The sequence below is a fragment of the Cervus canadensis genome, chromosome 9 (assembly GCF_019320065.1).
Source record: "Cervus canadensis isolate Bull #8, Minnesota chromosome 9, ASM1932006v1, whole genome shotgun sequence".
Taxonomy (NCBI): domain Eukaryota; kingdom Metazoa; phylum Chordata; class Mammalia; order Artiodactyla; family Cervidae; genus Cervus; species Cervus canadensis.
The window spans coordinates 51000709-51024932 of record NC_057394.1 but is presented as its reverse complement, the minus strand read 5'-3'; the positions used below and the strand labels follow the sequence as shown (position 1 = coordinate 51024932).

The following is a 24224-nucleotide window of genomic DNA, read 5'->3' as shown; positions in this document are numbered from 1 at the left end:
TTTGCATTTTATTCTTTGTTTTATTTAGATCTAGTACTTCCCTATTTTTTGACTGCTTTGTATAATTAATTGCATATTATAAACATTATACTGAAAAAATCATTTTATCTGATCTTTTATTTATATTTTGGAATCTTTCTGAATTGTGTGGAATTAGTCTTAAGACCTGTTGTTTCAAATTGAGAATCGCCTATAAAAGACTGTGTAATTCAGGAGTTTCTCAGGAGAGTCTAATCGACAGTTCCTCCTGTTTTACTTTGGTTTTGAATTGACTGAGAAGGAAAGAAGTGGCAAATGTGGGCCAGAATGTGCTGTGCATAGTTGCTTAGTCGTCTGAGTCTATGCGGCCCCTTGGTGGGTTGCCATTTTCTACTCCAGGGGTCTTCCCGATCAACTTTACCATTGACAAAAATTAATTTGGAACATATAGCTTCTCGGAGAGACAAATGGATGCATTAATTGAAGCACAAACCTGGCAGATTTATACATTTACTATGGCAATGCCAGTACAGTGAAGAGGCTGAGTAGGTACCTCCTCTTCAGGGTCCCTACTTAGATCCCAAGAAATGAAGGGTAAAGATGAGCCCAACATTTACAGTATATTCTTCCCAATCAGATAAGTAATTCCATAAATGGGTATGTTAGTCTCCTGAAGCTTTTGTATCAAATTCCCACAAACTTGGTGGCATACAATAACAGAGATTTATTCTTTCATGGTCTGTGAGCCAGAAGTCTGAACTCAAGGTGTCAGAAGGGTTGGCTCCTTTTGGAGGCTCTGAAGGAGAGTCTGTTTTATGCCCCTCTCATAGCTTCCAGTAGCTGTGGGCAGTCTTCGGTGTTCTTTGGCTCCTAGATGTGTAACTCCAACTTCTGCCTCCATTTTTTTTCTTCAATGGCCTTTGTACCCAGTGTCTTTGTGTTTATTTCTCCTTCTCTTCTAAAGACACTCATCATTGTGTTTCTCCTAATCCAGGATCATCTCATCTTTAGATACTGATCTTAATTAGATATATCAAGTCCCTTTTTCCAAATCGGACTTTGTTTACAGGTTTCATGTGGACCCATCTTTTGGCAGGGCCACTATTTAATTCATTAGAAGAGATGAAGAGACTGAGAGTTGGAGTGAAAGTGAAAGTTGCTCATTTGTGTCTGACTCTTTGTGACCCCATGGACTAAACAGTCTGTGGAATTCTCCAGGCCAGAATACTGGAGTGGGTAGCTGTTCCCTTCTCTAGGGGATCTTCCCTACCCAGGGATCGAACCCAGGTCTCCTGAATTGCAGGTGGATTCTTTACCAGCTGAGCCACCAGGGAAGCCAAGAGTTGGAGTAATGAAATAAACGTGCTGCTTGCTAGGAAACATGGAGTTGGGAGCAAGTGTTCTTCCCTAGCACTCCTAGCTTTTTGTTCTCATGGTCAGTCACTTGTAGGAGATGAGCAAAACAGTCCTGCTTTGCGTGGTTGTCGTTGTCTTCAATTTGTGTTTCTTTGGCAGAATCTTTTAAAACCACTTTTCATTTTTGTGATCATTAATGGTTAAAACTAGGTCACATTATCAGTATATTCATTTAACTGCGTGCAAACAAATGTCAGTTTGTCAGAGTACATTGGAAACAAACAGACCACTCAAGGTGCCACGTCAATGCCCCTGTGATGGAGATTTTCCCAAATTCTGTTAAGATGCCTTGTGCCTGCAATTCATATGGACTGAGTGAGGGTGCCTTTGTTGCTCCAATTATGAAGTATTAATAGTATTTAATTTCTTTGTTAACTAAGAATTAAATAGAAACAGTTGTTTTCATCCCACACTTAAGTGAATGTACACTCCGTAGAATCATTTTTGTTCACATAGGTCTAGATCTTCACTGATTGTCTAATAGACCTTTTTGCAGTGATGTAGGGTAGTCTGTATTTGTGTTATGCAGGTATAGAATACTCAAAATGAGGCCTGTGTGACTGAAGAATTAAACTTTTAATTTCACTAAATGTTAGTTAATTTAAATGGAAATTGTAAAAGTTTTATATGGTTAGTGGACTCTGTTGGACAGCAAAGGCTAAACATATGTCACTCTCTAGGCTAAAATATTGGGAGTAGTAGAATACAGAAAATGATGAACATTATAAGAACCATAATATGCCTTTGGTTTAAATAACTTTATTTTAATGGCATTAACAAAAATAAAAGAAAAAGCTTATTCTGAATCAGTAGCTTATTGTTGTTAAAGGTTGGCTTATTTCAACTTAGAATTTTATTTCATAACAGAAACTTAGATGTAATTTTTGTCTCTTTTCTCTAATTATATTCTTGAAAGATCCTAGCCCTTCTTCTTTTGTTGTTGTTTTTAGTTGGTAAGTCATATCCCACTCCTTTGTGACCCGATGGACTGTAGCCTGCCAGGCTCCTCTGTCCATGGGATTTTCCAGGCAAGAATACTGGAGTGGGTTGCCATTTCCTTTTCCAGAGGATCTTCCTGACCCAGGGATCCAACTCATATCTCCTGCATTGGCAGGTGAATTCTTTACCACTGAGCCACCAGGGAAGCCCAGTTATATTCTCTAAGGCTCAATTTATAACAGAATTATTTCTTTGTGGGCAAAATACTAGTAAATATAGGGTAGAAATTTGTCAACTTGGGAACATGTATACTCAAGAAATTAAGTGTAAATGTCTTTTCATATTTCTTTTTCTCTTTGTTAAAAATACATATTGAACTAATATTACAATTTACAATTACTAATAAACCAAAAGATATTACATAAAAGTCTTTTTATAACAAAGAAGCTTTTTTTCTTTGTCAGAATGATAGTACTTAAAGGTATAATATTTTATAATGTAGAAAATATCAGCTTGTTAAATTTATTTTTCATACATATAAGCAGATTTTTCTCTCATTCTCCAATTATGCCATAGCATTTTATTATATTTGATTGCTAAGGAAGGCTTTCTTGTCTCTCCTTGCTATTCTTTGGAACTCTGCGTTGAAATGGGTATATCTTTCCTTTTCTCCTTTGCTTTTTGCTTCCCTTCTTTTCACAGCTATTTGTAAGGCCTCCTCAGACAGCCATTTTGCTTTTTTTGTATTTCTTTTTCTTGGGGATGGTCTTGATTCCTGTCTCCTGTACAGTGTCACGAACCTCCATCCATAGTTCATCAGGCACTCTGTCCATCAGATCTAGTCCCTTAAATCTATTTCTCACTTCCACTGTATAGTCCTAAGGGATTTGATTTAGGTCATACCTGAATGGTCTAGTGTTTTTCTCCACTTTCTTAGATTTCAGTCTGAATTTGGCAATAAGGAGTTCATGATCTGAGCCACAGTAAGCTCCCCATCTTGTTTTTGTTGACTGTATACAGCTTCTCCATCTTTGGCTGCAAAGAATATAATCAATCTGATTTCAGTGTCGACCATCTCATGATGTCCATGTGTAGAGTCTTCTCTTGTGTTGTTGGAAGAGGCTGTTTGCTATGACCTGTGCATTCTCTTGGCAGAACTCTATTAGCCTTTGCCCTGTTTCATTCTGTACTCCAAGGCCAGATTTGCCTGTTACTCCAGGTGTTTCTTGACTTCCTACTTTTGCATTCCAGTTCCCTATAATGAAAAGGACATCTTTTTTGGGTGTTAGTTCTAGAAGATCTTGTAGGTCTTCATAGAACTGTTCAACTTCAGCTTCTTCAGCATTACTGGTCAGGACATAGGCTTGGATTACCGTGATATTGAATGGTTTGCCTTGGAAACGAACAGAGATCATTCTGTCGTTTTTGAGATTTCATCCAAATACTGCATTTCGGACTCTTTTGTTGACCATGATGGCTACTCCATTTCTTCTAAGAGATTCCTGCCCACAGTAGTAGATATAATGGTCATCTGAGTTAAATTCACCCATTCCAGTCCATCTTAGTTTGCGAATTCCTAGAATGTTGATGTTCACTCTTGCCATCTCCTGTTTGACCACTTCCAACTTGCCTTGATTCATGGACCTAACATTCCAGGTTCCTATGCAATATTGCTCTTTACAGCATCCGACCTTGCTTCTGTCACCAGTCCGATCCACAACTGAGTGTTGTTTTTGCTTGGCTCCATCCCTTCATTCTTTCTGGAGTTATTTCTCCGCTGATTTCCAGTAGCATATTGGGTACCTACTGACATGGGGAGTTCATCTTTCAGTGTCCTATCTTTTTGCCTTTTCATACTGTTCATGGGTTTCTCAAGGCAAGAATACTGAAGCGATTTGCTATTCCCTTCTCCAGTCAGACCTCTCCACCATGATCCATCCGTCTTGGGTGGTCCCACAAGGCATGGCTAACCCTTATGGCAGAAAGTGAAGAAGAACTAAAGAGCCTCTTGATGAAAGTGAAAGAGGAGAGTGAAAAAGTTGGCTTAAAGCTCAACATTCAGCAAACTAAGATCATGGCATCTGGTCCCAACACTTCATGTCAAATAGATGGGGAAACAGTGGAAACAGTGCGGCTGACTTTATTTTTCTGGGCTCCAAAATCACTGCAGATGGTGATTGCAGCCATGAAATTAAAAGACGCTTACTCTTTGGAAGGAAAGTTATGACCAACCTAGACAGCATATTAAAAAGCAGAGACATTACTTTGTCAATAAAGGTTCGTCTAGTCAAGGCTATGGTTTTTCCAGCGGTCATGTATGGATGTGAGTTGGACTGTAAAGAAAGCTGAGTGCCGAAGAATTGATGCTTTTGAACTGTGGTGTTGGAGAAGACTCTCGAGAGTCCCTTGGACTGCAAGGAGGTCCAACCAGTCCATCCTAAAGGAGATCAGTCCTGGGTGTTCATTGGAAGGACTGATGCTGAAGCTGAAACTCCAATATTTTGGCTACCTGATGCAAAGAGCTGACTCACTGGAAAAGACCCTGATGCTGGGAAAGATTGAGGGCAGGAGGAGAAGGGGATGACAGAGGATGAGATTGTTGGATGGCGTCAGCGACTCAATGGACATGGGTTTGGGTGGACCCTGGGAGTTGGTGAGCGACAGGGAGGCCTGGTGTGCTGCGGTTCATGGGGTCACAAAGAGTCGGACATGACTGAGCGACTGAACTGTGCTGAACTGACTGATTTTATTATATTAAAACTTTTGAGTTAATAGCCTATCAATTTTCTTTTTGTCTTTGATTAAAATATGGCTAGAGAGAACATTTCTTCTCATTGTCAATGCATATAATATTGCATTAGATTTAAACTCACTTGAGGAAAATATGAAAATAAATATAGTTCACACTTCTTAGATTTTATGTAGTTTAAATTTTGGAATTTTTTAACTTCCACAAGAGGGTGTACTTTATTTATTTTTTAATTTTTTTTAGTAAAGAGATTTTATTTAAAAGAATTATTACACGTTGGGGAAATGTCTCTTGTAATACAGGGAAGGGGGCTTTTGTAATAGGGAGAACACTTTGACTACAGATCTGCAAGTATCTCTAAATTCAATTTTAGAACTTACCTTTGAGGATACTGAAAGAGAAGGCATTAGGGGAAGTCAGAGGTCATGACTTCCTGTTGACCCTAGAACTGGACCTGGACAATCAGAGACTCTTCACCCTTTTCCTGTACTTGGAATGTATGTGCTGCCCACCATTCCCACAGTGTGAGCTGGGTTTAAGGATGTAGCCCTGAGAGAACAAAGTGCTGTTGAGGCCATCTGGACAGTATATGTGACTGAACCCAGTTGAAACCTTCATATGCACTTTTAAGATTGTGATGGATGGCCACAGAGATCTGCTCACCTTGTAGCCACACAAAACAAACTTCCTGTGTACAGAATTCTCTTACTTATAAACCTTCCACTTACCTATCTGAAGTGAACGGCCTCTTTTTTTTTTTTTTTTCTTTTCTTTTAAATATTTTTAATGAGTGCATTTTTGCTATCTGGAAATCACAAAATTTTTTAAATTAAATTAACCAATTGCATTAAATAATTAAAAAGAAATAAACCTGCTACATCAAAGAAAGTCACAGCTGGCATTCAGTAATAATCTTGTGTATAATATGATCTATGCTTGAGGCCAACTTATTACCCTCCTCCATACAAATTTTTTAAATTAGTTTATTTTAATTGAAGGATAATTACTTTAAAATCTTTTGGTGATTTTTGCCATACATCAACATGAATCCCCCGTGGGTACCCATGTGTCCCCGCATCCTGAACCCCACTCCCACCTTCCTCCCCACCCTACCCCTTGGGTTGTCCCAGCGCACCGGCTTTGAGTGCCCTGCTTCATGCATCGAACTTGCACTGGTCATCTGTTTTACATACGGTAATATGCATGTTTCAATGTTATTCTCTCAAATCATCCCCCCCACCCCGCCTTCTCCCACATAGTCCAAAAATCTGTTCTTTACATCTGTATCTCTTTTGGTGCCTTTCATAAAGGATCATCGTTACCATCTTTCTAAATTCTATATATATTTGTTAATATATGGTATTGCTGTTTCTCTTTCTGACTTACTTTACTCTGTCTAATATGCTCCAGTTTCATCCACCTCTTTAGAACTGCCTCAAATGTGTTCTGTTTTTATAGCTGAGTAATGAGTTGACTCATTGGAAAAGGCCCTGATGCTGGGAGGGATTGGGGGCAGGAGGAGAAGGGGACAAGAGAGGATGAGATAGTTGGATGACATCACCAACTTGATGGACATGGATTTGAGTAAACTCTGGGAGTTGGTGATGGACAGGTGGCCGGCGTGCTGCGATTCATGGGGTCTCAAAGAGTTGGACACAACTGAGCAACTGAAATGAACTGAACTGAACTGAATATTCCATTGTGTATATGTACCACAACTTCCTTATCCATTCATCTGTCCGTGGACATCTAGGTTGCTTCCATGTCCTGGCTATTGTAAACAGTGCTGCGATGATCATTGGGGTCGCTTTCAATTCTGGTTTCCTCAGTATGGATGCCCAGCAGAGCGATTGCTAGGTCATATGGCAGTTCTTTACCAGATTCCAAGTTTTTAAGAAATCTCCACACTGTTCTCCATAGTGACTGTACCAGTTTGCATTCCTACCAACAGTGTAAGAGGGTTCCCTTTTTTCCACTTCCTCTTCAGCATTTATTGTTTGTCAACTTTTTGATGGTGGCCATTTTGACTGGTGTGAAATGATACCTCATGGTTTTGGTTTGCATTTCTCTAATAATGAGTGATGTTGAGCATCTTTTCATGTGTTTATCAGCCATCTGTACGTCTTCTTTGGAGAAATGTCTGTTTAGTTCTTTGGCCCACATTCTGATTGGGTTATTTGTTTTTCTGGTATTGAGCTACATGAGCTGCTTATTTATTTTGGAGATTAATTTTTGTCAGTTGTTTCATTTGCTATTATTTTCTCCCATTCTTAAGCCTGCCTTTTCACCTTGCTTATAGTTTCCTTCATTGTGCAAAAGCTTTTAAGTTTATTTAGGTCCCATTTCTTTGTTTTTTCCTAAGTATTTTATTCTTTTCATCGCAATGGTTAATGGGATTGTTTCCTTAATTTCTCTTTCTGTTTTTTCATTCTTAGTGTATAGGAATGCAAGGGATTTCTGTGTATTAATTTTATATCCTGCTACTTTACTCTATTCATTGATTGCTGCTGCTGCTGCTAAGTCGCTTCAGTCATGTCCCACGCTGTGTGACCCTATGGACAACAGCCCATCAGGCTCTTCTGTCCACAGGATTCTCTAGGCAGGAATACTGGAGTGGGTTGTTATTTCCTTCTCCATATTCATTGATTAGCTCTAGCAGTTTTCTGGCTATACCTTTAGGGTTTACTATGTAGAGGATCATGTCATCTGCAAACAGTGAGAGTTTTACTTCTTTTCCAACCTGAATTCCTTTTATTTCTTTTTCTTCTCTGATTGCTGTGGCTTCCACAACTATGTTGAATAGTAGTGGTGAGAGTGGAGCCCTTGTCTTTTTCCTGATTTTAGAGGAAATGCTTTCAATTTTTCACCATTGAGGATAATGTTTGCTGTGGGTTTGTCATATATGGCTTTTATTAGGTTGAGGTATGTTCCTTCTGTGCCTGCTTTCTGGAGAATTTTTATCATAAATGGGAGTTGAATTTTGTCAAAGGCTTCCTCTGTATCTATTCAGATAATATAATGGCTTTTATCTTTCAATTTGTTAATATGGTATATCACATTGATTGATTTGTGAATATTGAAGAATCCTTGCATCCCTGGAATAAAGCCCACTTGTTCATGATATATGATCCTTTTAATATGTTGCTGAATTCTGTTTGCTAGAATTTTGTTGAGGATTTTTGCATCTATGTTCATCAGTGATATTGGCCTGTAATTTTCTTTTTTTTTAATCTCGCCTTTGGTATTTATTTATTTATTTTTTATTTTTTTTTCCATTTATTTTTATTAGTTGGAGGCTAATTACTTTACAATATTGTAGTGGCTTTTGTTATACATTGACATGAATCAGCCATGGATTTCCATGTATTCCCCATCCTGATCCCCCCTCCCACCTCCCTCTCCACTTTTTTTGTGGCATCTTTGTCTGGTTTTGGTATTAGGGTGATGGTGGCCTCATAGAATGAGTTTTGGAGTTTACCATCCTCTGCAAATTTCTGGAAGAGTTTGAGTAGGATAGGTGTTAGCTGTTCTCCAAATTTTTGGTGGAATTCAGCTGTGAAGCCATCTGGTCCTGGGCTTTTGTTTGTTGGAATATTTTTGATTACAGTTTCGGTTTCCGTGCTTCTGATTTGTCTGTTCAGATTTTCTATTTCTTCCTGGTTCAGTTTTGGAAGGTTATTCTTTTCTAAGAATTTGTCCATTTCTTCCAAGTTATCAATTTTATCAGCATATAGTAGCTCATAGTAGTCTCATGATCTTTTGTATTTCTGTGTTGTCTGTTGTGATTTCTCCATTTTCATGTCTAATTTTATTGATTTGATTCTTCTCCCTTTTTTTCTTGATGAGTCTGGCTAATGGTTTGTCTATATTATTTATCTTCTCAAAGAACCATCTTTTAGTTTTGTTGATCTTTGCTAGAGTCTCTTTCATTTCATTTTTTCCTGCTCTAATTTTTATGATTTGTTTCCTTCTCCTAACTTTGGTGTTTTTGTGTTCTTTCTTTTCTAGTTATTTTAGGTGTAAAGTTAGGTTGTTTATTTGATGTTTCTCTTGTTTCTTGAGGTAGGCTTGTGTTGCCATGAATATCCCTCTTAGCACTGGTTTTACTGAATCCCATAGGTTTCAGATTGTTGTGTTTTAATTTTTATTTCTTTCTATGCATATTTTGATTTACTTTTTTATTTCTACCGTGATCTGTTGCTCAGACATGTGTTGTTTAGCCTCAGTGTGTTTTTTGTTTTTTTAATAGTTTTTTTCATGTAGTTGATATCTAATCTTACTGCATTGTGATCAGAAAAGATGCTTGAAATGATTTCAAGTTTTAAAAATTTACCACAGCTTGATTTGTGGCCTAGAATGTGATCTATCCTGGAGAATGTTCCATGTGCTCTTGAGAAAAAGGTGAAATCCATTGTTTTTGGTTGAAATGCCCTGTGGATATCAATGAGGTCTAACTGGTCTATTGTATCATTTAAAGCTTGTGTTTCCTTGCTAATTTTCTGTTTTGTTGATCTACTCATGGGTGTGAGTGGGGTATTAAAGTCCCCATTATTACTGTTGCTGTTAATTTCCCATTGCATACTTGTTAGCATTTGCCTTATGTATTGAGGTGCTCCTATGTTGGGTGCATATATATTTATAATTGTTATATTTTCTTCTTGGATTGATCCTTTGATCATTATGTAGTGTCCTTTGTCTCTCATCATGGTCTTTATTTCAAAGTCTATTTTATCTGATATGAGTATTGTTTCTTCTGCTTTCTTTTGGTCTCCATTTGCATGAAATATCTTTTCCAGCTCTTCACTTTCAGTCTGTATGTGTCCCTAGGTTTGAGGTGGTCTCTTGTAGACAGCATATATAGGGGTCCTGTGTTTGTATCTACTTGGCCAGTCTGCCTTTTGGTTGGTGCGTTTAACCCCAAAATTTTCTTTTCATTTAAGGTAATTATTTTAGGTAACTTTCTTTACATTTAGGGTAATTATTGATAAGTATGATCCCTTTACCCTTTCCTTTGTTGTTTTGGGTTCGTTTTTGTAAACCCTTTCTGTGTTTCCTCTCTAGAGAGGATCCTTTAGCATTTGTTGAAGAGCTGGTTTGGTGTGCTGAATTCTGTCAGCTTTTGCTTGTCTGTAACACTTTTGATTTCTGCTTCATATCTGAATGAGATCCTTATTGGGTAGAGTAATCTTGGTTGTAGGTTTTTCTCTTTCATCACTTTAAGTATGTCCTGCTATTCCTTTCTGGTCTGAAGAGTTTCTATTGAAAGATCAGCTTTTATCCTTATCCCCTTGTGTGTTATTTGTTGCTTGTCCCTTGCTGCTTTTAATATTTGCTCTTTGTGTTTAATTTTTGTTAGTTTGTTTAATATGTGTCTTCGGGCATTTCACCTTGGGTTTATCCTGTTTGAGTCTCTCTGGGTTTCTTGTACTTGGATGACTTTTCCTTCCCCATTTTAGCGAAGTTTTTGACTACTATCTCCTAAAGTTTTTTCTTATCCCTTTCTTTTTGTCTTCTTCTTCTGCGACACCTATGATTTGAACATAGTGATGTTTAACATCATCCCAGAGGTCTCTGAGGTTGTCCTCATTTCTTTTTTTCTTTTCTCTTTTTTAACTCTCTGCTTCATTTATTTCCACCATTGTGTCTTCCACCTCACCTGTCCTCTCTTCTACCTCAGTTTTTCTACTGTTGGTTCCCTGCAGAGTGTTTTTAATCTCAGTTATTGCATTGTCCATTATTGATTGACCCTTCTTAATTTCTTCTAGGTCCTGGTTAAACATTTCTTCGTCTCAATCCTTGTCTCTAGTCTGTTTATCTGTAACTCCATTGTGTTTTCAAGATTTTGGACCATCTTAACTATCATTATCCTGAATTTTTTTTCAGGTAGACCCCCATTTCCTCTTTTGTTTTGGTTTGATGGGTTTTTGTCACATTCCTTCACCTGATGAATATTTCTCTGCCTTTTCATTTTGTTTAGATTGCTGTGTTTGGGGTTTCCTTTCTGCAGGCTAGAAGGTTGTGGTAATTTTGAAGTCTGCTCCCTGTGGGTGGGGTTGGACCAGTGGCTTTTCCGGGTTTCCTTGGGGGAACTTGTGTCTGTGTTCTGATGGGTGGAACTGGATCTCTTCTCCCTGGACTGCAATCAAGTGTCCAGTAGTGAGTTTGGGCATGTCTGTGGGTTTGGTATGGCTTTGGGCAGCCCATCTTTTAATGTTCAGGGTTGTGTTTTTCTGGAGAATTAGTGTGGTGCTAATTAGCTTAGTTAGCTTGTTGGCTCTTGGGTGGAGCTTGGTTTCAGTGTAGTTATGGAGACTTTTGGTGGGCTCTTGTCTATTAATGTTCCCTGAAGTCAAGAGTTTTCTGATATTCTAAAGTTCTGGAGTTGAGCCTCCTGCCTTAGGGTTTCTTTCCTGCTCCTACAGGAGTGTCAAGGCTTCTCCATCCATACAGCACAGAAGATAGAACCACTAGGTTAATGGTGAAGCAACTCTGCACAGCCAGGAACACCCGGAGAGATTCACAGAGTTTTATAAACAAAAGAAGAGGGAGAAAGGGGATAGACATGACCGGGAGGAGAAAAGGAAGAGTTAAAAGGGGAGAGAGCAGTCAAGCCAGTAATCAAGTCCCTTAGTGAAAATGGATAATGAAGATTAGATTCCTAAAGGTACAAAATTGATAACAAATATAAAAAAGCAAAGATTAAAAATGAGAGTAGAGATTTGACTCTCAAAAATTCAATATAAAAATATGAATGAAAATCAGTCAGAAAAATGAAAAAAAAAATATATATATGGAATTTGTTTTAAAAAATAGGTCTTTCTTTTTATCCAGAAAGGTAATAGTAGGCTATAAAAATGAAAGTTAAAGGAGCAATAAATAATTTTTTTTTTAAATTACAAAGTGATAATAGTAAAAATATATCTGGGGATTTCTCTGGCACTGTTGTGGGCAGTGGGGTCAGTTCAGGGTCAGATAGCCCCTTGTTCCGGCTTGTACTTCTTCTCAAGGTCTACAGGTGCCCCTCAGATGTGCAGTCCCAGCATTTACTGCAGGGTTTTAGTCTGTTGACCTTGTCCCCTCCAGGGCGTTTCCCCCTTCTTTGTTTATTTTGGCTTCTTCTTTCGCAAGTCTCTTCAGGGTATAAGTTCCGCCCTGGTTCGAGGGGATGAAGGTGGCCACTTTTTAGGCTCACTTGTTTAGCTGTCCTGTGGAGAGGGAGGGACATTGCAAACAAATACCTCAGCGTGTGTGGGGAGTGCTCGCAGTGGAGGGACCACACTTGGTTTGCCACAGGCCAGGGCGGCATGTACTTTCCAGTCTGCACTGCCCAGGCTCCAGGGTGCTCTGCAAGGGCACTGTCCCAAGTGGACCTTGTGTTTCGTACACTTCCCGGGTCTAAGCCGTTGAGGTTCTCGGGCGCTCTGCAAGGGCACAGACGCAGCTGAGCTGTACTTTTTGTGCCCTTTCCAGGTCCAGGCAGCTCAGGTGGCTGGTTGCTTGGCAAGAGCACTGTCCCACGTTAGCTGTGTATCTTATGTACCTCCCTGGGCCCGGCCGCTCGGTTTGCCGGGTGTACCACCGAAGTGCAGTCCCAGGTGTGCCGTGTGTCTCCTCTGGGGAGCTGATCTCAGGCTGCGACCCTCTTGGCAGATGTCAACCATCCAGGATCCCAGGAAGATGTGGTTAGCAACTGGCAGCCTGCTAACCGTTTGGTGGAAGAGTTTGGTGCAGTCTCAACTGGAGCTGAGATTGCAGTGGCCCCTTGCCTTCCGGCTCTGGCTGTCACACACTTGCATCTCTGCCTCCCGGGAGGGAGGGCCCTAAACAGCAGCTGGCTTGTTCTCCTTTGGTATTTGCTAGGGCAGAAGCCTTTGTTCTATGAGTGTGCCAGGGGTCACCATGAGGCGTCAGAACCTTTAGAGGGAAAGGTCCTTTTTCTTTTTTTCTGTTTCCCTGGCAGTGCCGCGGTTTGCGTTGCTATGTCACATTAGCCCCCCTCAGATTGTCCTCAGGGCATTCAAGCCCGGTTCTCACCCTAAGGACTGACAGTGCAGCCCACACCTCCCTGCCCGGCCTCCACTCACTGCTGGCTAACGCGAGTGTCTGAGCTGCTTCTCCACTGGTAGTGCGGTTAGGCGCATATTCTGTGTTTTTTTTTTCTTCCTGTTACATTGCCCTCAGATTCCAAAGCTCCCCACTGACCTGCCTGTGAGAGGGTTTCCTGTTGTGTGGAAACTTCTTCACGACTTTCTCCCCAGGACAGATCTCTTTCCCTAAATCCTTTGTCTCTGTTTTGCCTTTTATTTTTTGTCCTACCTCCTTTCGAAGAGATTGGGCTGCCTTTCTGGGTGTCTGGTGTCCTCCACGAGCATTCACAAGTTGTTTTGTGGAAATTGTTCAACATTCAAATGATCTTTTGATGAATTTATAGTGGAGAAAGTGGTCTCCCTGTCCTATTTGTCTGCTGTCTTGGGACCCCCCCGAGGGTATACTTTAAACTTGATACTTTTGAACAGAAAACAGTCCTTTCCACTGTTGTTGTAAAGTTGATATCCCTTAAAAAATTGCCAACGTCTTTAATTCCAGAATGTCTGTTAATGTACATGGGTGGAAAAGGGAGGCTGTATGTGAACACATAAGATGAAAAACATCTTTTAATATAACATTAATTCAGAAAATAACTTTTTTCCTAACATTTTTTTCCTTTGTTTTCTGAAAATTAATTCAGAATTATATTTTAAAAAATCCTTCAAAAGACCTTTTCGAAGTTTTATCTAAATAAAAAACCCCTAATGTATGTAAAATTTGAGCTTATTTAATTGAAATATTATTATAAATAATAAATTATAACCATTAAGGAAAAGAGAATGATTAAAATGAAAACAGTGCTGTGGCTAAAGGTGATATTTATTCCTTTGTCTTCTGACAGCTTGAAGGTCCATGTGTTTTGCAAATTCAAAAAATTCGCAATGTTGCTGCACCAAAGGATAATGAAGAATCTCAGGCTGCACCAAGAATGTTGCGTTTACAGATGACTGATGGTCATATAAGTTGCACAGCAGTAGAATTTAGTTACTTGTCAAAAATAAGGTAATTGGCTGTTTATTGTGTATATTTGTTGTGTTTAAAAGTACAATTCACAATGGATTTTGTTTCTAAGACCTTTGAAAAGAAGGAATGAACTCTTAAGTACATGTTACAGTTTTTCAGGATTGATTAGAGAGTTTGTACTATATCTATAAAGAGAAATAGTTTAAATTGGATTTAATTGCTTTAATATTAATAACAAACAGAAATTTAAGGTGGTCTTACATGGAAAGTAATCCTGTCAATTTTATCACTAAATTTTAGATCGTTAAAAATTTTCAGAACAGAAAGTGAAAGTGGAGTCGCTTAGTCGTGTCCAACTCTTTGCGACCCCATGGACTGTAGCTTACCAGGCTCCTCTGTCCATGGGATTTTCCAGGCAAGAGTAGTGGAGTGGGGTGCCATTTCCTTCTCCAGAGGATCTTCCCAGCCCAAGGATCTAACCCGGGTCTGCCGCATTGTAGGCAGACACTTTACCGTCTGAGCCAAATTTCTTTAAATATGTTACAATTTCTTCCTTGACAGTTGTGTCCATCACACTGTTTAGTGTTTTAGAAAAGTTATAGGCAAATGAGTTTTCTTGGGGGAAATGATTGAAGCTAGAGAGGTTTGTATGTTACTCCACTGTCTAAAAGGAGGAATAACTCTTTAAGGAAAAATTTCCAAATCCTTTTGCCTGTTTTTATAATAGGCTTTTAGAGTCATGCCTGTTGGAATGGAAAAAAGCAATGAGAAGCAAGGGAAAGTGTCTCCATTATTCTCAGTGTCTCCATTAGATCTGTTTGAACTCTTTTTTCTGAGATGGGAATTTTCAATGGACATTTGCAAACAGTCCCACTCCCATTTTTATTTTCTTAGTCATTTTATTTGCTTATGTTTGCTGCTCAGGGTCTTTTGAGCTTTTTCCATTTCATATTAATACTGAGACCATACTTCTTTCCTGCCCAAGCATTTGTTCTAACATTTTTATCTGGTGCTGGAGGGTCAAAGATAAAAAGAATTTAGATTTTGCCCCCAAGTAGCTTATGTGGCAATGAGATAAGCACACAGCATACAGATTATAATATACATATAATTTGAAATGAATAGAGGTTCAGGAAATTGCCTGTACCTAGGGGAGCCAGGAATGGGACTTAAAATATGAATAGGTGTTTTGAGAGAGATAGGGGGTGGAATAGCACATGCAAAGACAGGGTACCCTGACAACAGATGAATGAAAAGTTATACTTAGCGGAGCTTAGGTGATTGGCATGGTGGTATATGGGAGGAAATACGGTAGATTGAGGCCTTGTATTCCACATTCAGCAATCTCATTCTTTCTTTCTTCCTTCAGCTAGTGTCTGCCTTTGGTGAGGGAGGCTCCTTCCTTAGAAGATAATATGTATGTTCGTCTAAAATGCCGATTTTCATATACAAAGCGGGGTGTATTGACTTTGTGATTATGTTGTCTTTTCTTTGAAGAGTAGAATGATTCCTACTTTTATGGAGAAATAGTCCTCCTTTGACACATTTAGTGAAAAGTGACTGAGAAGGAAAACTTGCTATGTAATGGCTCATTCTCTCATTTTACTGCTGTATATTTTTCTGCGGTAAATGAAAGCACAGATCGGCCCAGAGAAGAGAGTCTCTTATGCTGTTCACCATTTTCTTTTGTTGAATTTATTACATTTTGACAATTGATAAAAAATGTTGCTTCTTTCTCATTTGCACATCATTGAAACAGCATGACTACTTTTGGTTCTATAGAAACAACAGCTTACAGAAGTGTTCTCCCATGTGAACAACTTGGGAAGCTATTTTCTAAGTAAGTTTGGTGGTTAGTGGTTGTCTTAGAAGGGAGGTGTAAGAGCTCACTAGGGAGGATAAACCAGGAGTTGGTATAGAACGTGTTTTCTCCACTGGGCATTGCATTTCTCTGGGGTGCTTCTTTCCACTCATCTATTGTACCTCCAGCCCCACTTTACACCCTGGTTTTTTTGTTTTTTTTTTTAAATTTCAATGAAGAGAGAGAATAAAGGAACTTTGGAGTGCCAATCAAGTATTAGTTAAATTGCAATATGCTCTCTGAGTAAGTTATGACCCTGAAGGTGATATAATAAAAATTACATTAAAATTTTGGCACCTGTTTATTCTTTTGTGGGAATAGAATTGTAATTCAGTGACTATAACTCTTTGTCAATTATCCTAGTGAGATTGTATGTTTGACTTAAAATAATTCACTATCTTTTCCCTCTTAACCTATTAGAGAAAGAGTTTGGAAAGGTACAGTCATTTTACATAAAGATAACTCATTATTTGCTTTCACATTAGCTTTTGGTTTTAAAAATATATTATCATAATGGAAATGCCCCTGTAATTTACTTCCTACTTTTTAAGGTCTTATATAGGTTCTCATATTGCTAGTTTGTGATTTTTACATTTCATTACACTGTGCAATTTTATCAATATGTTAGAAATTATTGGCTAAAAATGGCTCTAAAGAACACATTGGTTTTCTGCAAATATTGTAATTCATTAATAATTTCTTTAGAGGTTAAGAGTAGGGCAGCCTGGTATTCTTGGTGCTTATTTTTTTTTAATTTATCCCTAAATGATGACTATAGAGTTAGAAAATCTGTATCTGCTGTTTACCTGGAACTGGGAAAAACTTCACTTAGTCTATATTCAGTTGTTGCTAATTTTGAAGTTTGATAGGCATTGTGCAATTTCCTACGTTTATCACCATATAGCGCTCTACTTAAGAGTTAAGTTAGGCAAGACTGTCCATGACTATTTGTTTTGTTAAGTTACATAAAATGACTAAGAATGATTAAGCATGGGGTCCTCAGGATAATTTTTACCAAATAATGTTTTACTCCACATGGGATCTTTGAAACCTTAAAAATAGGCACATTCTGTTTCTTCTTGTTAATGACCATTTTATCAACCATTTTTCTTCAAAATAAGCCAGAGATACCAATGCTTTCATTGATTTGCTTTTTTAAAAAGTTAATTTATTTATTTTAATTGGATGATAATTACTTTACAATATTGTGGTGGTTTTTTGCCATACATTGACGTGAATCAGCCAAGGGTGCTCCCCATCTTGGGGAGTAACATGTGTCTCCCCATCCTGAACCACCCCCCACCCTCCCCCCATCCCCCCCACCAATTGGGTTTGCTTTTGCACTATCCCCCACTCCAGTATTCTTGCCTGGAGCATCCCATGGACAGAGGAGCCTGTCAGGCTACAGTCTATAGGGTTGCAAAGCGTCAGACATGACTGAAGTGACTTAGTACACACACACATACCACATGGTGAATTTTATAAATTTTTTAAAATGTGAGTGTGAAAGCCTTTCATCATGATTTTCTAATTTATCGTAAGTGCTTTAGGACTGTCTTTATTCCTCTTTGCAGTTCTTTACCCCTTGCTGCTATGTTTGAAGAGATGCAGCGGGGCTTAGTATATATGCTTTTACTTTAGGATAAACCTGTGTGATGAAATTGATTTCTTCCATTTCTTCCTTTACTGAAAGACTGGTAGGAGGATAAAGAATATTTTCTCTGGTTTTTGTAAAAGGGGTCATGGTGTGATAATGTTTGTCCCAAATCAGATAATGTTAACCTGTTATGGAAAAGTCCTTTTGAAGTCAGTATGCTTTAGAGTAAATAACTCTCATTTGATCTTTAACTGGATGGTTAACAAAAAGACCATTGTTTTATGTGGATTACAGTAGCTTATATAGATGTTAAAGGTCTCAGTTTCTTACGGATTTGTTATCTCTTTTGTATTGTAATTTAATTTTTTAACATAGTATAAAATGAGGTTTGGAAAAATGGGAAATTCTTTCCATTACACATTGCTCTCCACATGTTAACACCTTGTAATTATCGAGGCAGAATTGGTTAACATCCTTTGAGATCATAGACTCCAAGTATCCTAAAAGAAGGAGCTGTAAACATTGCACTGAAAACTTGCTTTAAAGCTTTACCTGACCTGTTAGTTAGGATAACTCCAGGAGTTGGTGATGGACAGGGAGGCCTGGTGTGCTGCAGTTCATGGGGTCGCAAAGAGTAGGACATGACTGAATGACTGAACTGAACTGAATTGAACTGACCTGTTAGTTTGTAGATGAACAACTGATAATAAGCTTTGAATGGTGCCAATAAGAGTTTAGAAATTCTCTCTATAAAAAATGGTTGCCCTTCCTCCCCAGGTGATGTAGTAAATTTAGACTATAGTTCAACTGTTATTAGTAAATGACAGTGGTGTCCGCAAAATTTTGCTTTGTACGTCTCCTTCAAATTTGATTATTTTTGTTGTGTCAGTATGAAGGAAAACCTTTAGATTTTTGATATACCATATTCATTAAAAGACATTTTCCTATTTGTATTGGTAATGTATTAAAAATTGTGCTTAATAAAAGGCTTCTTTTAAACACCTTAAAAAATGAGGTTTGTAAAGCTCAGGGGAAAAAAGAGCAAATCTTACATTTATACAATATGATAGAGTCGAGGAAGTACTTTCACATCTTTTGTTCTCTTTAAGTTTATGAGCTGTGATTTCTATTATCCGTATATTTTTACATGTAGAAAAAATTAAGGTAGAAAATGATAGTCTTGTACCTGGTCTTCTACTTCCTCCCTGATGACCTGTTCACACTATATAGCTCATCACCCGAAAAATAGTTTTCACATTAGTACATTTTGAAGAATTTTACTAGGTTGTAGTATGGGACTGAATTCCAATTTGGGGAAGGAGCTTAAATGTGTTTTAACTCTTTTTTTTTTCCCTTTGCTTTAGCCTAAACACACCACCTGGAACTAAAGTTAAACTTTCAGGCACTGTGGACATAAAAAATGGATTCCTGCTCTTGAATGACTCTAACACCACAGTTCTTGGCGGTGAGGTAGAACACCTTATCGAGAAATGGGAGTTACAGAGAGTAAGTGTAGACTAAGAAGAATGGTTTGAACTTTTAAAATATTACACTCTTTTTATTATAGTCTCTCTTTTAAAGGATCATCCTATAATGAATAGTAAAATTAGTTCTTTATGCTAGAGTTGAATAGAGTGGAATACAGTGATCTGTATAGAAATTATCTACCTTTGTTTAAGCATATTGTTCTTCTAAAACAGATGCCTTTTTTCAATATTTGTTATATTTTATTACATGTTTTATAAGTCAGTCTTTACTGACAAGTTTTTACAACTGCCAGGATACTAGTTATAAGCTATGTATAATATTGCTTTTGTCTAGTCACCAAGTCATGTTCAACTCTTTTGTGACCCCCATGGACCATAGCTTGCCAGACTCCTCTGTCCATGAGATTTCCCAGGCAAGAATACTGGTGTGGGTTGCCATTTTCTTCTCTGCGGGATCTTCCCGACCTAGGGAACAAACCCATGTCTTCTGCATTGGTGGGCGGATTCTTTACCACTGAATCACCAGGGAAGCCCTATGTATAATATACCTGTTATTAATTCTTTCTGCAGAAAACAAGTGTTTGTGCATATGTACGAATAACGTCTACTTCTCTTATCTGTAAACACACATAGATGCAAATGAAAGCAAATTAGAATTTCACTATAATGAAAGGATTCTTGTTGCATTTAACTTTCTAGTCACATTAGTTGATGTTTTCACCATTTTTGTTAACAGTATCTTCATCCTCCTAGTCATCTATGTTATCTAATAATTATCCTTCTACTTTGCTTCTAGCCACCAGTTCTGTTGGTCAGCTGCAGTCAGATCTCTCATCAATGTCTTGCTCTCAGGTTCCATTGATATTACTGTAGTTTAAGTCTCTGGCCTGGACTATTTGTAGTAGCCTTTTAACTGGTTTTGCTACATAACCTTTTTCTATTTTCTAATTTACTGTACTCTGTATCTTAACATAACTCAGACCAATGCTACACCCTACTTTTATTTCACATACCTTAGTCGGGGATTCAGGGTCATTTATAGTCTAGTCCTAGTTCTAGTTTATCTTTTCAGCTTTCTTAATTTTTTTCACATGGGTTTTGTTTTAGCTAAATGGAACTATTTACTCTTCCTTTGATTCTCTAGGCTTTTCTCAGTTGTTCTTTTGGAAAAGAAGAAAGATTTTCCCAATTTTAAGATAATTTGTCTTAGTTTCTCTTTTATTTTTAAAATTATTTTATTATTCTTATTGTTATTTTATTTATTTTTATTTTTTGACTGTAATGTGTGGCATGTGAGATCTTAGTTTCTCAACCAGGGGTTGAACCCTTGGCCCCTGAATTGGAATGGCAGTCTTAAACACTGGAAGCAGGGTAGTCCCAGTTTCTCTCCTAATTCATGCGTGACCATATTGTCCCCATGCTTTTTTTATTTTGGTTTTATTTATTTATTTTTTAAAATTATTTTAATTGGGGGATAATTACTTTACAATATTGTGATGGTTTTTGCCATACATCAACATGAATCGACCATAATTTTAAACTCAAAATGCTTGTTTTTTCACATAGTGAAATATCTGTTCCTTTATTGAATTCTTAGAATACTTTTTTCGTGATATGAAGCATATTATTTTTTTTACCTAGCAATAAAGTTATATTTACTTCTTATATCCTTTGATCGTAAGCTTTTTGAGGTCAAAATTCCCGTTTTATTTTTGTTCAGTTCTACAAATATCTGTTGAACAGTGTGTATGCCTTGTGCTGGACTCTTATATCTGTATATCATGTAATCCACCTAGCAGTCTTATAAGAGAGTGTTATGTCCATATGGATCAGGAAATAGGCTTTGAGAACTGTTAAACTTATTTTATGATTATAGCTAATAGGAGATGGATCTGAGCCTTCCTGTATCTCCAGAGTGATGGCCCTGAGTCTTACATGTAATAAATAAAGTGATTTGATAGTTTCATATAAATAGCCAAGTTTATGAACTGTGAGTTTCCTAGAGAAATCTCACCCATTTCTTGTGATCTTTTCCTTTTATAAGTTGATATATTGTATCCTTAGAGATTTTTTTTAAAGTGTGTTAATATGTTCTCAAGTCACACAAACATATTATACATAATTTTTCCAACCCAGCCAAAACTATTAATAATTAAGCATGTATTCCAATATCAAATGGCAAAAGTTGATCAGTGGAAAACTGCAGTTACTTTTGCACCAACCTACTTCACTAATTGTAAAGTAGATCAAACATTCCTCAGAAATTGCTCATCTCCAACATGCAAACATACACATACAAACACATATACTCACACACACACACACACACACACATACACATGCATGGATCAGTGATAGTTTGACAGTTATCCTTGTAATGTTTTATTATATGTTTTTGCACTTTGTTTTCTCAGAGCCATGCTAGTATTTCTTTTTGTGCTGTGCTTAGTCACTTAGTCATATCCAACTCTTTGTGACCATGTGGACTGCAGTCCACCAGGCTTCTCTGTCCGTGGGGATTCTCTAGGCAAGAACTGGAGTGGATTGCCACGCTTTCCTCCAGGGGATCTTCCCAACCCAGAAATTGAACTGGGATTTCCTTCATTCTAGGTGGAGTCTTTACCAACTGAGCTACCAGGGAAGCCCTATTATTTCTTTCTAAAGCCTTTTGAACAACAACAACAAAAAAAGCTCTAGTATTTCTTCTTAGAGGGCAGTAAAAATTTACATGAAAAAGTTTTAAAATGTCTTAATATGATAATAGTTCTCTTTGGTTTTATAGTTTTTTGATTTTGGTAACCATAGTGATGGAGAAATCATGGAGCGTTCAAATTACTTGAACACCTGGCAGGTGATACCCACAGAAGTCAAATGTACACATAAAAATCCTAAACCATAGAGTAGATTTTGGAAGCAGTGGGGTTTTCTTGTGAAAGTTTTATGGGTTTAGCTCTTTGGCTCTTAAATTTGAGTGTTTGATCCATTTTTAACTAATTCTTAAACATGGTGTAAGTAAAGGGTAAAACTTCATTCTTTTCCATGTGGATATCCAATTTTCCCAGCACCATTTGTTGAAGAGACTCTCCTTTCCCTATTGAATGCCCTTATCACCTTCATCAAAAATCCCTTGACTTGAACAGCATGGAGATCAAACCAGTCAATCCTAAAGGAAATCAGCCCTGAATATTCATTGGAAGGACTGATCATGAAGCTGAAGCTCCAATACTTTGGCCACCTGATGCGAAGAGCCAACTCCTTGGAAAAGACCCTGATGCTGGGAAAGATTGAAGGCAGGAGGAGAAGGGGGCAACAGAGGATGAGATGGTTGGATGGCATCATCAACTCAATGAACATGAGTTTGTGCAAACTCCAGGAGATAGTGAAGGACAGGGAAGCCTGGCGTGCTGCAGTCCATGGGGTCGCAAATAGTTGGACACAACTGAGCAACTGAACAACAACAAAGTGCATGCAAGAATCTGTTTCTGGGTTCTTTATTCGGTTAGTCTGTCTTATTGCCACTGTTTTGATTACTATAACTTTGTAGTAAGTTTTGTAATCGAAAAGTATGAGCTTTTCACAGGATTATTTTGACTATTCAGGGTCCCTTGAGATCCCATATGAATTTTAGTGTGGATTTTTCCATTTCTGTGAAAAATATTCTTAGGATTTTGATAGGAATTGCAGTGAATCTCTAGACCTATTTGAGTAGTAATGATATCTTTACATTAAATCTTCCCAGTCATGACCCTCTCATGTCTTTTCATTTATTGATATCTTCTTTAATTTCTTTTAGCAATCTTTTGTAATTTTAATTGCATAGAACTTCTGCTTCTTTGTTTAGTTCATCCCTAAATGTTTTATTCTGTTTAATTCTAGTATAAATGGAAACCTGTAACTTGCTGTTGTTTTTTGCTTAGCCTAGTTCTCAGCAGTGACTTAACGGGAGATCCTGTGCAGGTTTCTGGAGCATCTTTTCCGTACGGGACTCTTCTTTTTCAAGCCTCTGCCCCAGGGCTTCCAATTATTTCAGTCCGCCTTGAGCTATGAGACTGATTTTCTCAACGTAGGTTTCTGTGCTCTCTGTCTGCATCATGTCTCAGAAAGGCAGATCATCTGTCATTTTTTCTCTTTCTCTTTGGACTTAGATTCCTGCATTACTTCTTGTCATGTGTCATAAAACATTTGTTTCATACGTGTTGTCCATATTCCTAGTTGTAGAGGGAGATTTAAGTCTTAACTCTTACACGTTCATCAGGATGGAAAGTAGAAATCCTGTAATATGCTTTTTACTATATAATGTGTATTGGAAAATGGTATTATTGGCAGCTTATGTGAACTATAAGAAAGTCATAGCATAAAATGACCTTGATTTTTTTGCTTTGGCTGGTCTTTTTTTTTTAATGTCTAAATTAAAACTAGGGAAAGGACCTCTCAATTATTTTACACATTTGTGTGTTTTTTTAAATAGATTAACATCTTAAATACAGCTTATCAAGAAATATGATATTCATATACAGTTTAAATTGTTCTTTAATTAAACTGAATATTATTGTTGTTTTTAGTCTTAGTGCTTTTTAATATAATGATATAAAATGCAAAATATACTATATATAATGCAGGGACTCTTGTTGTTCAGTCCCTAAGTCCTGTCTGATTATTTGTGACACCGTTGACTATAATACACCTGCCTCCCCTATCCTTCACTATCTCCTGGAGTTTGCTCAAACTCATGTCCATTGAGTCAGTGATGCCATCCAACCATCTCATTCTATGCTGCCCCCTTTTCCATTTTGCCTTCAATCTTTCCCAGCATCAGAGTCTTTTCCATTGAGTTGGCTCTTCACATCAGGTGGCCAACATATTGGAGTTTCAGCTTAAGTATCAGTCCTTCCAATGAATATTCAGGGTTGATTTTCTTTAGGATTGTCTGGTTTGATCTCATTGCAGTCCAAGGGACTCTCAAAAGTCTTCTCTAGCCCCACAGTTCAAAAGATCAGTTCTTTCGTGCTCAGCTTTCTTTTATGGTCCAACTTTCACATCCATACATGACTACTGGAAAAACCGTAGCTTTGACTCTTTGGACCTTTGTTGGCAAAATGATGCCTCTGCTTTTTAATACACTGTCTAGGTTTGCCATAGCTTTCT

At 37.7% G+C, this 24224-nt stretch overlaps 1 protein-coding gene across 2 annotated transcripts in view; it reads left to right on the top strand.

Moving 5' to 3' along the window:
* TDRD3 (tudor domain containing 3) overlaps window positions 1-24224 on the top strand; it is a 204160-nt gene that overhangs the window by 79229 nt on the left and 100707 nt on the right. For both annotated transcript variants that reach the window (XM_043477358.1, XM_043477357.1), the window contains 2 exons: window positions 14013-14173; window positions 18957-19098. In XM_043477358.1, the coding sequence (XP_043333293.1) occupies window positions 14013-14173; window positions 18957-19098 (303 nt within the window). The remainder of the gene's footprint in view (window positions 1-14012; window positions 14174-18956; window positions 19099-24224) is intronic.